Source organism: Trachemys scripta, chromosome 17 (assembly GCF_013100865.1).
Source record: "Trachemys scripta elegans isolate TJP31775 chromosome 17, CAS_Tse_1.0, whole genome shotgun sequence".
Classification (NCBI taxonomy): domain Eukaryota; kingdom Metazoa; phylum Chordata; order Testudines; family Emydidae; genus Trachemys; species Trachemys scripta.
Window position 1 is genome coordinate 8,758,651 of NC_048314.1, and position 18,265 is coordinate 8,776,915.

The following is an 18,265-nucleotide window of genomic DNA, read 5'->3' on the forward strand; positions in this document are numbered from 1 at the left end:
GGTGAACAAGTTCTCTCCCTCCTCCTTATGACACCCTTTTAGATACCTGAAATTCCCTGGGGACCGCCCCTTTATGCCAGCAGGGAGCCATTGGACACCAATGAATGGAGCCCTAGGTACCCAGCGTTAAACCCATAGAGCAGGCTAGAGTCTCCTCTCGGTTACACCAGGGTAGGGTCGTACAAATCTGAATGCCCATTTGCTCCATATGGTCCTGCAGGGCAAACTCCGGTGCCAGCCTACCTCCTTGGGATCCCACTCCTTTCAATGGGCTGTGGACACTGGGGTGACAGGAACACCTAGAGGCCTTAATCAAGATCAGGGCCCCATCATGCTGGGCGTTGTACACACACAATGAGAGACAGTCCCTACCCCAATGAGCTGACAGTCAAAGCAAAGGGTGGGAGAAAGGAAGCAATGTTACCTCCTTGTCACAGATGGGGAAACTGAGGAACGGAGAGACTAAGTGACTCACCCAAGGTCACACAGGAAGTGTGTGGATGAGCTGGGAATTGACCCTAAGTCTGTACCAACCTCAGTATGTCACAGGGACGAAGTCAGCCCTGTGGATGGGAGACCCCCAGCTCCTGCAGTAATCGCTTTCCTTTCCCTGCACTTCTTACCATCCACTGACTGTGAGTGGTGCCTGATCTCAGCCCAGCTGTTCAGACATGATGCAAGCAGGAATTGTATCCCTCTCTCTTCTTTATTTTATCTTTCAGTGGATTCAGCCCTGGTGGGAAGGGGCTGGGTTGACAGCCCTGGCACCAAAGGCCTTTCAGTGAGCCACAGAACAGGCACCCCATGGGCAGCAGCCAGGCCACCTCCCCGCCAAAGTGTCTTGGCCCTGGCTGGGGGGACCATCTCCAGAGAAAAGAGAAGGGTTCATTCCCCAGGCTCGGCCAGCTCTTGGCCTCTCTGCTACATGTCAGCAAGTGGGAAGCTCATCTTCCATCCCCCGCTGTGCCTGGTTGGTTTCATCCACCGGTTGTACCCAAGACTGTAAGATCTCTGGGGCAGGGATTGCCTTGGCATGAGTGTTTGCATAGGCCTAGGGGGCCTGACTGGGCGTGGGTTATGGCGGCAGCACTGGGTCCCTGGTAGAGGGGAGGTTGTGGCCAAGTTCCACCAATGCAGCTTCTTTATTTGGCAGATGATCAGCAGGGGCCTTGCAGCAGAACTCACACCTCCTGAAGCTGGAACAGATCAGGCCTGGTTTGGCAAAGAGGGTGAGAGGTTGGGATGAGACAAAGGAAAGGTCAACAGACTGCTCTCGGTGTGAAACAGGAAAGGGAAAGGAACAGCTGTCCAGAAGTCCAGCTTCCCATCAACAGGTTCCGGGAGCTCATTGATTCTTCGACAACAAGGGCTTCCAAACCCTGAACAGATTGATTCCTTGCCGGTGCCATCAGGCTGTTTGTAGCGAGCTGCTGCCCATCCAGATTCTCCTTAAACCCCTAAGGCCAAATGGGGCCTGGGGGTCTCCTCTTTCCCACTCAAGATTTTTTCAGCCTTTGAAAAATGCCGGTTTCATGGGGTGGAATTCAGTCCTGACATAAACTGGTGCAACTCCATGGACTGCAAGAGAGCTTTACTCACACCAGAGCTGAATTCTGCCCTTATCCCAAATCTTAAAGCTGTGTCACAAGCCTTCCTTCCCTTAACCGAGCATTCGTGGCTGGGAAAGACTGAAATCAATAGCAGAAATCAGACAGAGCAAGCAGGAGCCAACCAACAACTGTATTCCCTGGGGCATTGAGGCTGATATGAGGTAAGCTGGTGGTTCTCAGTTTTCCACACCATGACTCCATGTTACAACAGGGAAAGATTTGGGGATCTACTTCTTCATCTAAGAAAGGGCAGGTGGTTGTGAGGCCCAGGTTGAGAGACCATGGTGGAGAACCTTTACATAGGCTCAGTATGTGAAGAAAAACCATGGTGCAGTCCTCTTAAAGTCATTAAGTTCTCTCTCAGCCTTTGAAAGTAGTGATACTATTGGGCAAAGAAAAGCTTAGGTAATTACAACATTTAGACTGTAAGCTCTTCAGGACAGGGTGTGCTTTCTATGTCTGGAAAGCATCTAGTACATTTTGGCTGGATCAGTAAATTAAAGTACTTCTGCTTCCTTAATTTCCCCCTGCAGTGTCTACTGGATACAGACTCCTTCACTTCCTCTCTCAAACTGTTGTGTCAACTTGCTGTGCGCTGTTGGCTGCTGTGATCCACCCCAGAGGCAGCTGCCTTTCATTAGTGCGCAAACTGCCTGTAACGTGCTTTTGAGACCGTTAGATGAAAGGCTCTGTGCAAGTCTGTCAGACTGTGTGTGTGTGTGTGTGTAGGGAGAGGAGCTAAAGGAAACAAGTCAAGTGGCGTTGGAGAATGGTAGCATCAGGGGACCACCCTTACAAAAATCACAGTCGGGAAGCAGACATTAATCATCCATAAGTATTATTATGGGAAGCAAGTGCCAAACACAGGGACAGGACAGATTTTATAAGGCTATTGTTTCCCTCTATTTTTTAATTGTCTATTCCGTCTTTCATGATTTAAGTAGATTTCTTTTATTTTAAAGCACTTTTAAAATAGCCTATTTACCCCAAAATCTCTAGCTTTAACGAGTCATTAATATAAATACCCTGCCTGCTGCATGGCGCTATTAAATGGATTTGCAATACAGCGTTTTATTTGCTAGGATCAATCTTCTGACTTATTCCATCCTTTGGGGAAATCCATTTATGTCAATAGTGCCTAATGAGATCGACAGAATTTGTTTCCCTTCTCCTCCCTGCTTTTTCTTTTCTTGACCAGTCCTCGCTCTGAGGAAGCTGAAAGAGAGAAGCCGTCTTAAAACTTCTCCCTGGCCCTCATAAGCCCCTCAGCAGGAATGCAGATGTCATAAATCAATGGCCATTAATCACAACACGTTTCCTGGCAGCCTGAATAAAAGGCCCATCTCACACGGCTGCGGCTCACTCGCTTACCTTCGCTGCTAATGAAATGAGCAATCTATTTCCAATTCATTTGGTTAGTGGCATTGCTGTAGAACACAGTCGGATACAAGGAGCATTAACTCACGGCCATCCTTCTATCTCCCCCTTTTCCCCTCCCACCTTTTCTTCTATCAATAACAGACCTGTTTGGTTTCTTGAGCTATTCAGAGGGTAGGAGTGCATTCCTCTGCCTGGGTAATTATCCCCCGTTTGCAAACTGCAAAGACTAGTGCTGAGGTTCTAGATAATTGAAAAACTCCCACACAGTTTTGCCTTGATTCCATTCAGAATAGAAACATCGGGCATGAAAGAGTGAAGGAGCGAGAGAAAGAAAGGGATCGAGTCTTAACACATGGCAGAAACAACACGCAGAAGTTTGCACAACCACTGTTTCCTGCATTCTCCTGGCATGTCCCTATTAGAAGAGACGGGTGAATCAAATAGCTGAATGTCCTCGACGCTTGGCCCTTTGGACCCAATTAGGCTGGACAAGAACAACCAATTGTCAATAGCACAGAGGGAGCTTCCAGCATTGTTATGGAGGACAGGTGGGAGGGGGGGAAAGAAATGTACTTTTAAAATGAGACCATTTGCTGCCTGTGGCTTAGAGCGCCCCTCTGTGCCGATGGGAGGAGCAGACAATCCAGGCATACAAAAGGGGGAAGGGGCCTGAGACCTGCTCCCTGGAGAGCGAACACAATTATTATTAATAGTATCCCAGCAGCAACTAGATGTCCCAGCTGAGCCTGGAGCCCCTTTGTGCTGGGCACTGCACGAACATACGACAGACACTCCCTGTCCCAAAGAACTTGGAGTCTAATAGGTGAGTCAGACAAAGGGCGGGAGGAGAAACAGTCCGAGAGAGGGAAAATGAAGTAACTTCCCCAAGGCCACAGAGCAGGTGGGTGGCCAAGGCAGGGATAGAACCCACAGCCTTATCCAGACTGGGTCTCAGTTATCACTAACTGCCTCCCTTACTGGCAGCCTATGAATGACCTATGGAGGCTGCTCTCCCTCTAGAGAGGCTCCCTCTTGGCAGGGCTGTGTGGAGGCAGTTGAAACGGCCCATCCTGTTCCTGTGCAGAAAGAGAGGCCTCCGTTCCCCAGGGCTGCCAGCTCAGCACCTTTCACCAATGCCAAAAAATGACTAAGAGACAAGAAGCAAACCAAACCTAGTGGGGGTCTGGCTCCATCCTGATCAGTACTGCAGCCCCAGCAAGCCCCACTTGTGTGACTGGGCTGTAGTCATCCGTCAGGCTCACGTGTGACCTGAGTGGGAATATCTGATGGCAGAACTGGGCCCAGAGTCTTCAAGCTACTTGGACCTGTCTGGCAGTGCGATGAACTGAATTGAGCTTATACCCTTCCAGCGGGAGCTGAAGGACAAGGCCAGGGGAAATCCTTTACTACAGCAGTTCTGAGTGTGGTTTGTATCATGAACACAGGGCCTGACACATTTCTGGGCCGGCCCAGTGCCTTTGCGGCCTTGACTCTTCCCATGAAGGACCTGTCTCTGACCACCTCTCCACAGGGTTTCAGCTGCACCCACAATCCCTCTTGTCAGTACCCTCATTGTGTCTCCTCCATTCACCCTAATTTCTGTGGCTCCCCACTAGAGCAGCCTAGCCCCCGGCTTTTGTCCGAAGGATCGGGCTTTCCGCTCTTTGCCCCAGCCCCATCGCTGCCTTCTGCTGCTTCAGGATTTACTTGGCCAGAGCTTAGTCTTTTTCACAGCTTTCCCTCCCAGTTGCCACTGGAGCCTGGCCTCTCCCTTTTGCCCTGTGCCTAAAGTGTGTGTGCTATGGGCCAGCTGGGAAGGGACAGAGACAAAGGAGATGGGGCAAGAGAGCTGGGGACAGAAATAGGAGTGCGGGATGGGGGAGCAGACACAGAGAGGAGGCAGACTTGAGATTTCTCAGGGGAGGACGAGCAGTGAGAAATGACAGAGGGAAAAATCACAATGGGGACAGAGACAGGGGACGTCAGGTGAAGTCTCCATTTTTTTTAAGGAGCCTCTGGAGTCAATACAGGAGGGAACAGCCAATCTGGCCCTGAAAAATGTGGAAATTAAAATGTATTTTGGTTTTCAAATAGTTGGTGAACATGCAAATATATGCAAACGAGCATACATACTTATGTAAATATATGCACATTTGTTCACAGGCCTTTAGAGGGCCCAGTGTGGGGTGTAGGCAGGTTTGATCCCCACCTCTTTGCTAGGTGTAGGCACCTGAGGATGATCGAGGAAAGCTCCAGGTCCCTAGGGCGTTCTCCCTGGCTACCTCAGAACCTGGCTGCATGCTGCAGTAGAAGACGCTAGCCCAGCCCTGCTGCTGTGCAGAGACTCTGGCACTACTCCAAATCTCTTTGATGCCCAGGCCTGGAACAACTGCCCGGTGGATTCTTATCACCAGTACAGCTAGTCAAAGACTAGGGAGGATTTTTCACTGAACGTTTGAAAAGAATTTTTGTTTTGTTTGAAATTTTAATGATAATAATAAATAATAAAGACAATAATAAAACAAACACACACACCCCACACTGGATTTTTGACCATAATACAAAACATTGGCATTCTCTATTTTTTCCCCAGTTCTTTCCTTTTTCTTTTCCCTTTCCCCTGCTGCTGAGAAAAGGGGGGGAGGAAAAATTCTAGTGTGTGTGTGTGGGGGGGGGGGGGCCCAAACGCAACATTTTTTGGTATTTGGTTTTTCATTGAACAAAACAGAAAATAATGAAAGCAAATTCATGGAAAATGAAGTCCTTTTCCATTTAAAAAAGAAAATCAATCAGGTCTAATTACCAGCAGCCCACACAGCCCTTTCTATTGCTGGCTCCCTTCCCAGTGTTGTGCAGAATGCAACATTTTAAGCCCAAATAGTGAGGGTTGTGGGCTTGAGAGGAAAATGGGGTCATTGATGTCTCTGTATTCTAGGTGGATCCCTGATTCACGAGCTGTTGATTTTCTTTACGGTGGGATAATATGTGCACTCTGCATTTGTCAATGAGGAACATTCGGGTAATGCACCATCTAAGAAGCAAAGCAAAACAACTCTAGTAAATGTGTTGTCAGTTTAAATGAGACTGCCAGTGATTTAGACTTCTGTAATTCTCTGTGTAGGCATGACATTGAGAAAAGTACCCCAAATCCGTCAGCCTAACTAGAAGGGTGGGGGGGCAGAGAAAATAAAGAATTTAATCCATGAATTATTCTGCACCCTACATTTTAATTTTCTTCTAATACATAGTTGGGCTGAAAAGAGAAGTTTCTCTGTTGGGTCAGTTTGTGTATTTCTTCACTGATGCAGAAATGTTTCTTTACGACATTCCAGCGAATGTCACAGGATTTTCTTATCATTTATATTCCAGCATTGCCTACTGGCCCCTAATGTACCAGGTACTGTGTACACAAATGGTAAGAGACAGTCCCTGCTTTGAAGAGCTTACTATCTAGCCAGACAACAGGTGGGAGAAATGAAGCATTATTAGCCTTGTATTACAGCTGGGAACCTGGGGTACAGAGAGACGTAGGGCCTTACCTCTTTTACACTTGTGTAACTCTGTCAATTGCAAGAGTTACTCCTGATTTGCTGGTGTAATTAAAAGGAGTAGCAGACCCTAAAAGACTTGCCCAAGGTTTTGCAGGAAGCCTGTGGCAGAACAGAGAATTGAACCTATATCTCCTGAGTCCCATGCCAGTATATCAGCAACAAGCCCAGCCTTCCTCTCCGTAGCTGGAGCATTTCTGTGGACCTGTGTTCAAATCCTCCCCCAGGTCCTCGATAAGATGAATGTTGTCATCTCAGCTTAGTCCACAACACCAAAAAAACCCACTTCCCCGTTTGTCACAGTCTCTGCTCAGGAGTAGCTTGGCCCTTGACTCTCAGGGCAGTGTTGTGGCACATTGGTGGCTCAGGACTATAGCAGAGGGGGACAGTTGGGAGCTGCATCAGCAGAGCTGTGCGGGAAAATATGCCGGCGCTATGCTCCATCATTGCCAGTGGCCTCTGCCTTTGAAGAGCATTAAAACAAAGTTAAAATACAAACGTTTCTGACTCAAATAGCCAACCCATCCCCTCTCCTCGACTGGAAAATCCTGGGGACTCTGATTACTTCCCCTGTCCGCCTGTGAGCTCAGCATGCTGCTAGAATTCAAATGTACATTGCTTGCAGGAGAGCGAAACAGAGCAGAAGCCCAAGGCTATTTTTTTAGATGTCTGTGTTTGGGATCATTTTTTTCCTTGTATTGATTTTGTTGTTGTTGTAGTGCAATTAAAAAACAAACAAACCTGCACCCACCCGAGATCCATTTACCAAGGATTCAGATGTCGCCTCCAGCTAATTATCGGGGCAGATGAATGGTAATCCTACTATTCACATCCATCTTGTCCTTGCTGCAATCACTCTAGAGATTCAGTTTGGGCCACTGGTTTGTACACCAGCTTCTAAAATGTACAGATGAGCGAACCCAGCACAATCTGTATGAGTAAAAGCTTTTATAAGAACAAGTCTGATACCTTTTGGGGAAACGGGGATCTCTGTCTATCTATCTTGCCTCACCAGTCATTTGTCTGGCAGTCCGGAAAATGCAAGCATCCGGAGGGTTAAAGAGTACACTCATCCGTACAAACTGCTTCAGCTGAATGTCTGGTGAAATGCAATGGCGATTATCAATCGTAGCAAGGAAGGAGTGTCAAATATGCTAATCGATTAATTGGGCAGCAACCAGAAACGACGAAATAAGGCTCGTGTTCTTTTAAATTGTCTGGCAGGCAGGATTGTTCGAAATATATTTTCAAGCTTCAGATCAGCATGTCTCTTTTGTCGCGTCTCAGCAGTGCCTTAGCAATGCTGCACGGTACCCCACTAGAGAACCAGCAGCCGGAGCGCTTTATAACTTGGACGGAATATTATAGCCTTTGAAAAGATTGCCCGGCTTGCTGCCTTGTGTATCCAAGTGAATAGACTGTTAAAAATAATTCAAAGGAGATTTGATTTGATTTTTTTTTAAAACGCCTGCTTGGCAGAGGCAGAGTGTGAGAAGAAAAGAACATCTCAGAGTGAATTAAAACCCTGTGTACCAAACTGAGGCAAACAAGAACAAATGGATAAAATCCACCCTTTGTCCACCGGAGCCTCTTCCATCACAAACAAGTCTTCTCAGACAGAACTGCACAAGGGGAACACACCTGCTAAAAGGATAGGCTACTTGTGAGCGGTCACATCGCTCTACTGTATTCTGTATTTATTTTGCTTTCCAGCACAGATCTGTCTCATCACAGCCTCTGCCCTGGCTCCTTATCCCTGAAAGGAGATCACAGAATCCTTTCAAAGATGCTGATCTGAGTTACACTGGTGCAAATCTAGGGTGGGTCCACTGACTTTGGTGGAGTTACTCTGGATTCGCGCCAGCAGGAATGAGATCAGAATCAAACTCATCAGGCCAGATCCTTTGTGGTAAATCCATGCAGTTCCATTGATTCTGGTGGAGTTACTCTAGATTTACATTGGTGTAGCTTCGATTGGAATCGGACTCATTGGAATTCTGCTGAATTACGCCTGCAGAGGATCTGGCCCAATTATCTGTTTCCTTCAAACTGAAACAATTGAGCTGCCAAATAAGAACCTGACAATAAGCTATGGTGACCAGATAGCAAGTGTGAAAAATCGGGACGGGGGTGGAGGGTAATAGGGACCTATTTAACAAAAAGCGCCGAATATTGGGACTGTCCCTATAAAATCGGGACATCGGTTCACCCTACAATAAGTGAAGAGGAGAAATGTCTCCTTGTGTGATACATAGCGCACATTGTTTTTGAATTGAAAGTGCCTTGGACAAAATATTATGGCTTAGTGAAACATACACTCATTTGTCTGTTGCTAAAATACCAAGGATATACTGTAGCAAGAGTAAACACAACCAGGTGAGCGCTAGAAAGCATAGAGACAATGCAAACGTCTTCACTTAGAGTATGATTTAAATTACAATGTGCTTTTGATAAGCCCCTGAGTGCTAGAGCGTTGGAGCGACAATTGTAATGAAGTCATTTAATTTTGATTTGGATGAAACACATACAGACTACGGAGCAGGCTAGGCATAAACCCTCAGCGCTCGCACTGGGTTAAGAAGCCAGTCATTACGTGAATTTGATTGGGAGTGCTCAGGTAATCTAGCTACTTATATCAGATTTACAGTAAAAGAGCTTCAGTCCAATATCCAAGTCACGGCACAACCGTAAATTTTCAGGTGGAATGGTGTGTAACTCATCAATTTATGTCTCCTTTGTCTGGCTTCGTGGCAGTCTTATCTTGGAGCCAAGTTTCCACTCTCAGGATATCCTGTCATTGTAAGACTCGTTCGAAATAATTACTATTCCACGGATTGTCTATGGGGACAGCAGCCAATAGAAAGAGGAACTGCCCCATGTCAGACTCGGTCTCTCTCGCTTCCTTCGTGGAAGAATGCAGGAAAGACTAGATTATTTTTGCAAGGTGAGATACAGGATCAAATGCTAAAAAAAGGCAAAAGTGACTGAACTGCCTTGGCCTACTGAGATGTATGTATTAGTCACTCTCTGAATTCATTTCATAGACTCCATGAACCTATGTTTTTATTTATCTTATCTGAATGACGGACGGTTTGCCTATGCTTTTGTACAGTACCCATCATTGTGTAATCTGGGCATCTGGCAGATCCAATATTGGATCAGACCACTGACAGGCTATGATTCTGTCCGTGGTCAACATGTGATGCTTCAGAAGATGGAAAGAAACCCATAAATGCAGCAGGGCGAGGGGAATGGCAGAATGACTAGAGAGGAAATTCCTTCCTGACTCCTGTGGTGGTCACCTTGTACCCTGAAGAATGAGCTTTGATTACTCCTATCTTACGGTAGCATGCTTTGCATATACTGAAGTCTCCAGACACAGACAGTGGATTTTCGCTGCAGGACAATTAAGATCAGAATGCAGTAGGAAAGGCATACTCCTTTTCAACTGAATGGGGAACCAGACGAATACCCCTCAGAAGGCTGGAAAGCACACTTTAATCAGACCGCTTTAGAAGGAAAGCTACTCTCCCCTAATAATTTAAAGCAAACTTCTGGACAAGACAATGTTCAGGGAATCTTATTAGAGTGATTTATGTTTTTGTGCTAGGAAAGGACCCCAGCTGGTACTAAACTCTGCTCACATTTTATATCAGCAATAACCCCAAGTCACAGGAAGAAAAATCGCACACATTTCTCTGGGCCTGAATTCTTGTGCACCTTAAACTCCCGAGGGCCAATTAGCCCTGGCATTGGCCCATTTGACTAAATTCTGTTATCATTTATGCTGGTGTAACGCACTGACGTAGATGGAGGTTTCCAGATTTAGCCTGGTGTAATTGAGAGCTGAATTTGGTCTATTGACTGTAGTGGTGTTGCACATGCTTACGCCAAGGCTGAATTTGATCTCTATTGATTTCAGGGGGAGGTTGGGCAAGGAGTGAAGGACTGGACTGTATCCTTAACTCGCTTTGTCATTGCAGCTCAAATGGTGTAGAAGATCCTCTTAAGTGCTCAGAAACCTACTATAACTGCATATAACACAGTGAGTTATGGACAGGGGGGCTGGAACCATTTTTATAGTGGGGGTGCTGAGAGCCATTGAACCAAACTGTAAACCCTGGATATAATGGAAGCTACTGCAAGGCAGGGGGTGCTGCAGCACCCCTAATTCCAGCACCTATGGTTATGGGTGGCGTTTATGCCTTAACCCTGAGTTGTGTCTTTTGAAGTCAGATCCCTAACGTTATTTGAAATAGGTTTTCAGCTTTGCATTTCCTTGGGGTTTATTTCAAAAGCAGCACAGCAATACGATGCATTAATTTCACTCAGTTTTAAAATCTCCAGAGGCGTCACCCTGGCTAGCAATGTGAATCGTTATGTGATTGCCTTTTAAAAGAAGGAGCGGGGTTTCTTCAGTGCCATCAAAGTGTATTATACACATCATTCTTCATCAACGGACCATAAGAGCTCTGAAAGATGCCCGTTCCCCTGAATATGTGATGAAATGGTTGTTTGAAAAAGTTTCAGCCCATGTGTAGATAATTTCTGAGCTTCCATTTTGTATCCTGATCATTTCAAAATACCCACAAGGAGACCTTATTATGGAATAGCCCCTTGGCAATTTTTTTTTCCGAACACTACTGTTCAGACAAGAAGCTCCGAGTGTTTTACACAAACACTAATTAATGAAGCCTAAAATATCCATGTGAAGAAGGTAGATATGGTTATCTACATTTTACCAGTGGGTAAATAGATAGACAGAGCTTCTTAAGTGAATTGTCCAAGGATACAAGGTTGAGTCAGTGGCAAAGCTATGAATGGAATTCAGGAGTCCTGGCACCCAGTCCCCATCTCTAATCACTGCACCATGCAACAGAAATTTTCTTTCAGTTTTGCGAGCACAGAATAGCATATTAAATTGATAAGATTCCATTTTTATTCTCTAATTTTTCTTTAAATGTTAAAAACTTCAGTCTGGTCCTGAGATTATTTATACCTAAATTTCAGCTTGGAACAATTTCTTTTGCCTTGGGGTAGAGATTTTAAAATGTTGGGAAGGGAAAAGTTGACAGTTTAAAAATGAAGGGCTTGATCCTGTAAACTTTTATGTAAGCAATCTTTACTCACCAGGTCATCCCCATTGAAATCACTGTGACTACTCACAGGAGTAAGGGATTGTAGAAGCAAGTGCTGGTGAAAGGTACCAAACTGACTGGGCTGGAAACCAAAGTGCTTCAGTTATCCACAGAAGAACTAAAGCACAGACAACTGCAAGACAGCCTTCCAGCCCCTGACCTCCCCTCCCCAGCTCTGCCCTATGGGCCAGCCTGTCTGGCTCATTGACCCCTTGGCTGTTCTGCTAAGATTGCCAACTATTGTGCCATGGGAAGTCTCCGAATTGAGCCCACCAATCTATTTCACCAAAACATCTTGCTGTCAGATGGCAACAACTTCTGGTCACTTGAACCTGAGTTAGGTTCGCATCAGTGAGCTGCCGCTGTAAAATTCCTTCTGTGGATACCCGCCACCTAGTCCCCTGGCTGGTGAACTCTGACTTATGGCGCCACGGTCATTCTTATTTATTTGTATTACAGTCGCGCTCAGGGGTAGGTTGGGGAGCCGTTGTACGGAGTGCATGCAGGGAACGTTCCTGAGCAGCCGGCAACCCTGGTGTGTGACTATTCTCTTTTTCATTCTGGTCTAGTGGTAAGAAAGGGAACCTGGGTTCTGTTCCTAGCACTGCCACTGAATCACTGTATGGGCTTGGTTGGGGGGGTGAGGGGAAGTCATTTTGCCACTCTGTGCCTCAGTTTCCTTACCTGTGGGAGGTGGTAGGATGGTCTAGTGGATAAGATACGAGGCAGATCCAGGTTTAATCACTGATTTCCTGTATGACCTTGAGCAAGGTACTTAGTCTCTTTGTGCCTCAGTTTCCCCGACTGCAAAATGAGATGACAGCCCCACAGAACTGCAATCTGTGTGTGTGTGGGGATCCATGAATGTTACTGAGGTGCTCAGACTCTATGGTAATGGGGTCTCTAACTAGATAGACAAACATTTGGAAATAGGATAATGATACTTGTCCACCTTTGAGAAGCACTTTCAGATAGTGGTTGTGTGCAGTATATTCCCGCCCTTTACTATTTATTATGATCTCAACATTAAACCGACTGGCATGTCCCTGTGCATTGTTAATGCCTGTTTTTTCGCCCTTCCAGCATGCCCTGGGAGTGATTCTGATCTCTCCTTCAAAGGGGCAAACCAGGGGCCACGCCACTGAATGTTTGGAGTTGCTCAGGATTTACACCGCTGTGCCAGAGACAGAATCCTGCCCACGGTCTTCAGGGGTCTAAGGTTCACAATCTGGGGGTCAAAACCCTGCTGCCCTCCCCACCTTGCTCAATGGTGGGGGAGAAGGGGGGAGGATCCAGGGTAGTGAGGAGGGTGGTGGTGGTCTGGGAAGGGGTGAGAACCACTGCCCCACATCTCAGTTTATTCAGCCCAATCGCCAAAGAAGCTTCCCCTCCTCCCCCCCGCATTTCACTTACCTTGACAGCTTCGGCGTGGGTCACCCTGTCCAGCGACTTGTCATTGACGCTCAGGATCTGGTCCCCGACCCGGAGCCCTTCTTTCTCTGCCAGGGAGCCCGGCTCCACCAGGGACACGTAGATGCCCACCCCATGCTCCGCGCCCCCGCGGATGCTGAAGCCCAATCCTTCGTGGGTCTTGTTCCTCTTCAGGCTCACCTGCCGCACCGCCCCGCGCGGCTCCTCCGAGGCGGGGCCCGCCAGGGGAGCTGTCCCGTCGGCGGCGGTGCTGAAGTCCGGCCCGGCTCTCCGGGGAAGGGGCAGAGGGGCGGGCGGGGGCCAGCCAGGAGCCGCGGGCGGCGGCGGCGCAGCCAGGGGGGCGCCCCCGGCGCTGCAGCCGGGCAGGAAGCCGGACTTCAGGCAGAGCCCCTCCGAGGTGTACTGGTCGAAGAGCAGCTGGTCGGAGCGGGGGATGACCAGGCGCAGCATGGGCAGCAGCTGCCGCTTGCCCGGGCTGTCCAGCAGCACCCGGAGGGTCTGCACCAGGTCGAAGACGTTGCGGCGGGCGTGGTAGACGTTCAGGCAGTGGATGAACTGCTCCCGCTCGGGCTCGCTCAGCAGCAGGGTCAGGGCACGGTGCAGCTTCCGCACGTTGGCCGAGAGCAGCCGGCTGCCCGCCGCCGCCGGGCCCGGCGAGCTGGAGCCGGAGGAGGTCACGGACAGGCGGTCCAGCCCGGCGCTCATCGCCCCGCAGCCCGGGGGGACCCCGCTGCCTGGGGCCGGGGGGTGCGTCCCGGTCAGAGCATCCTCCGGCAGCCCCCTGCTCTGGGGGGGGGGGTCCCCTCAGTCAGCCCAGAGCCCCCGCCGCGGGGAAGGGGCGGCTCGCCGGCTCGGCCAGGGGCTCAGCCCACGGGGCAGCGGAGCCATGAGAGAAGGGGGAAGCCCCCTGCCCCGAACACACACGCCCCGGAGCCGAGACTGGGGCCGTGCACAGCCCAGAAGCTGGAAAGTCGCTGGAAACCCCCCCCCGGTCCCCAGTCTGCCCCGGTCCCGGGGCTCCTGCAGACCGTGTCCGGGGAGAAGCGATCTCTGCCCCGCCCGGCTTGTTCTTCGCGGGGAGCCCCCCGCCGGGCCGCCTGCAGCCCCCTCGCTCCCAATCCGCCCCCGCGGGCCAAGAGCGGTGCCCGGCCCCTCGGCTCCCTCCCTCCAGCTCTCCCGCTCTCCAGCGCCTTTCTCCCGCCGCCGAGCGGCCGGGCTCCCCGCCCGGCCCCGGAGCCAGCGCCCGGCGCCCGCCGGGCCCCGCCGCCGCTGGATCGGGCCCCGCAGAGCGACTTTGCCAAACTGTTGAGCCGGCGCCTGCCCCGGGTCCCGTCCGCGCCCCTGGCGCCGGCTCGCCAGGCCCCGCCCCCTGCCAGCAGCGCCTCCGGAAATGACGTGTTCCTGACTGCTCTCCGGTTGCCAGGAGACGGGGTGATACAGTCCAGTTCGGTGCATGGGGCCTCTGACTGTGGCAGGCGCATTGTGGGCTTGGATACAGGAGAACTGCGGCGCCTTTTCCTTCCTTCTTTCTTGTAAAAGCAGAGACAACCTCTGCAATCCCCCATTGCCATTATAACCGCAGGGGACAAGCAATTTAAATTAATGGAGATAGCCCATCTCCTAGAACTGGAAGGGACCTTGAAAGGTCATGGAGTCCAGCCCCCTGCCTTCACTAGCAGGACCAAGTACTGATTTTGCCCCAGATCCCTAAGTGGCCCCCTCAAGGATTGAACTCACAACCCTGGGTTTAGCAGGCCAATGCTCAAACCACAGTAATTTGGTATGCCTGGAGAGACTCATAGATCAAGGCAGCGAATTGTTTATTACGCAAAGAGGACGTGAGAGAAGAGCAGTTGAGAGGAAATACAATGATTGGACTTGCAAATTTCACAGCCGGGGATGTGCTGTTCTGGAAGGGGATGTGAAGTGTCTCTGAGTTTGAACGTTGTGAGTCTGATTCTGCTCTTATCCTGTACACGAGGGTAAATCAGGAGTGACTCCGTTGAAGTCAAAGGAGATACGCCAGTGCAAAAGTGGTGCAGCTGAGAGAAAGGTCAGACCTTCTCTTTGTTGCCAGTTGTTTAGACATACTGAAATTCTCTTTGCTACCTTTTTTTAAAAATGTACAAACAAGTTGTCTGAGGTGCCACTGTCAAATATGGGAATGAATTGTCTACCCAGGAGCTAATTTCCGTGGCGTGCGGTTAATGTTCAAACGTCCTTAGCTTGGTTTTCCCATTATACTCAAAATAAAACTTCATATTTACCCAGCACTTTCCATCTTCAATGTGCTTTAGGAACATCAGGCAATTAATTCTCAGCACACGTCTTTGCTAGGTAGCTCCCATTCCCTGGTATGCTGGTGAGATTTCAGAAGTGGCTGGTGACTCTGGGGGATGCAGTGTTGGGGTTCACACTGAGGCACCTGAGCGAGGCCTGATTTGTAGAGTATGAGTGCTGACCACTTTCTAACATCAGGCCCATTTATAGTCAGGCACCAGAAAATTAGGCAACCAAAATCACGAGTCCCTTTTTTAAATCTTGGCTATAATAAGTGCCTACAGAGACAGATGGATAATGATCACTCTTGTTTAATAACATTGAAAGCAGAGAGGTAAAGTGGTTTGCCCAAGCCCACAGAGGGTGTTTGTGGAAGAGATGGACTTAGATGTTTAGGCCATTAAACCATGCCGCTCTCCTCTCCAATTATAGTTGTCATGACTGGGTTTAATAATTCGTCTCCATATGTGATTAACCTCTAATCTTTTTACTAATAAGGATAGTAGTTGTATTATGGGGTTCAGGGACCTCAACTGAGATTAGGTCTCCTTTGTGTTAGGTGCTGTACAAACACAGAGCAAGAGACCATACCTGCTCCAAAGATCTTACAAACACAGGTCCCAACCCTGCATTGTCAGCTATATGGGTCTGCCCCCATGCAGAGCCCCATAGAGATTAATTGGGCTCCATGCAAGTGCAGGGCTCTGTCTGCATGCAGCCCATTGCAGGGAATGGAGCCTAAATAAGGGGTTTAGTATGTTTGTTTTGTTTTGGGTAATAACAGTGCTGTACAATCTGAGACCTGATCCTGCCTTCCTTGTCCAGCCATTGATTTCAGTGAGAAAAAGAGAGTGCCAGGAATGGTGGATCAGACCCATTGTAACTAATGAGTCATTGCCTAGGGAAGGATCAGGGTGTGAAAATGGTGAAATGGGATTGTTTCCATCCCTTTAACACGCAAAATGCGTATGTGTGTGTGTGTGTGTGTGAGATCACAAGTCCTCACCGTACAGTGGCAACAGGCTGGAAGGGGAATAGGCTGATATTTCACTGGTAGTTTCCCCCCATCCATCTTGCATAAGTACCTTCAGATCTGCTCGCAAACTGTGCAGTTTACTCTGGTGTTTTGTGCAGCTGGGACCCAGAATTCTGTTTCCTCCCTGATAGTGAATTAATTGTTTAGAAAGGACATGATGGGAAAGGAAGATCTCAGTGTATCTAAAAGCTGCTCTGGGCCAGCCTATAGGTCAGAGAATAAGAGTCAGTTTACACACTGTTCTGAGGAGAATACCTTGGTTTGGATGTCCACTGCCCCTTCAGAGTGAACTGGTTATTTGACCCTTGAGAGTATTTTTTCTATTGCTGATGTGCCAATCCAAGTTGTTAATAATAATAGTAATTAATAATAGCTAATATGTTTAATAATTATTAATTCTGGTTAATAATAATAGTAATAAGTCATCTACACTAAACTGTGACTCATCAAAGCATTTAAGAACATGCTTAAATTGAATCATATTTACATCCCATTGATGTCAACAGGACTTAAGTACATGCTTACTTTTCTGAATAGGGACTGGCTGATGTCCCTGCTTACATAAGCCAGTCCCTATTCCCTGAGTGACTCTGGGCCTAAGGGCCTCATCCAAACCCATCAAAGTCAAATGGAGTCTTTCCATCAACTTCCTTGGTCTTTGGATCATATAATACAGCTCCGTTCATTTAGGAGACTCAAAGCACTCCATAAACACTGGCTAAATCGCCTCACAAAATCCCCATCTGGTACATTCTGGCTATGTAGGGTCCATTTACACTTACCATTAAATGCAGTCACTCCTTAGTGGAATCCTAAAGGCAGCTCCTAAACATCGCCTGACACAGCAATCTAGGAGAGGAATTGAAGAAGGATACTACATCCAGTTATGACAGAAAGAAGAAATGAAAGGGAGAGCATTAACCCAGGGAGACAGCTATGGCAGAAGGGGTAACACCCCCATTTCTAAAGAGAAATGTTATGGTAGCTTAAATGACCACAAACGATCAGGGCTTTAATGAAGCAACATGGTCTAGTGGGTAAGGCAGTAGTTTGGGGCTCAGAGGAGCTGGTTTCTGGTCTACACTTTGCCACCAACCTGCTGTGTGACCTTGGACAAGTTGCTGAACCTCTCTTTCTGCTCCTACACAGTGTCTGTCTTCTCTGTTTGGATTGTCAGCTCTTCTGGGCAAGGGCTCTCACTCACCGTGTGTGTACAGTGTCTGGCACAATGGGGCCTTGGTCTTAGGTGAGGCCTCTGTATGTTACCGTAACGTAAACAAAACAATAATAAACTGAGAGATGGACCTTCTGGCAGCACAGGGTCCCCTGGCATGACACCGGGGGATTGGATCCCTTCTCCTATCTATACTCTGGAGGTCTCCCATTCAAAATGGAGCCAGCCCATTGCTTGAGGTGGAATGACTGCAGGCCACAAGCGTTCTTCTTTCCAAGGTAAGTTCACACCTTCAAATTAATTTCACTTGTGACCTTTGCTAAGCTTAGAACATGACGCTTCGGGAGAAAAATCAGTTGAAAAATGCATTGCGACCACGGGGTCTCATTGGTTGATTAATTTTTTTATTATGTACATTTTCATTTAATCTTTCCTTTTCCTCTGTCTTTGGCACATGAGCGAAAACCATTTTCTATTCCAGAGTCATTAAAGTCTCTCTTTCTCTCTATCCTTTGCTGAAGTGCCTTCTATCCAAAGCAATAGAGGAGGATTAAACTTAATCTATCAGATGCATCTCGATGGCAATAGAATTCATTTTATTCATGGATATAATGAAAGGGCTTTAACAGCTGCATTACAAGTAGTCTTATGTATCAAAGCTTTGTTGG

The 18,265-nt window shown here is 48.1% G+C and overlaps 1 protein-coding gene across 4 annotated transcripts in view; it reads right to left on the reverse strand.

Moving 5' to 3' along the window:
* WHRN (whirlin) overlaps positions 1 to 14,387 on the reverse strand; it is a 104,257-nt gene extending 89,870 nt beyond the window's left edge. For 3 of the 4 annotated variants that reach the window (XM_034793890.1, XM_034793887.1, XM_034793888.1), the window contains exon 1: positions 13,090 to 14,386. In XM_034793890.1, the coding sequence (XP_034649781.1) occupies positions 13,090 to 13,812 (723 nt within the window). In that variant the 5' untranslated portion in view covers positions 13,813 to 14,386. Of the gene's footprint in view, positions 1 to 13,089 lie in introns of all 4 variants that reach the window. The other variant, XM_034793889.1, reaches the window with a different exon arrangement.
* Positions 14,388 to 18,265: the final 3,878 nt, after the last annotated feature.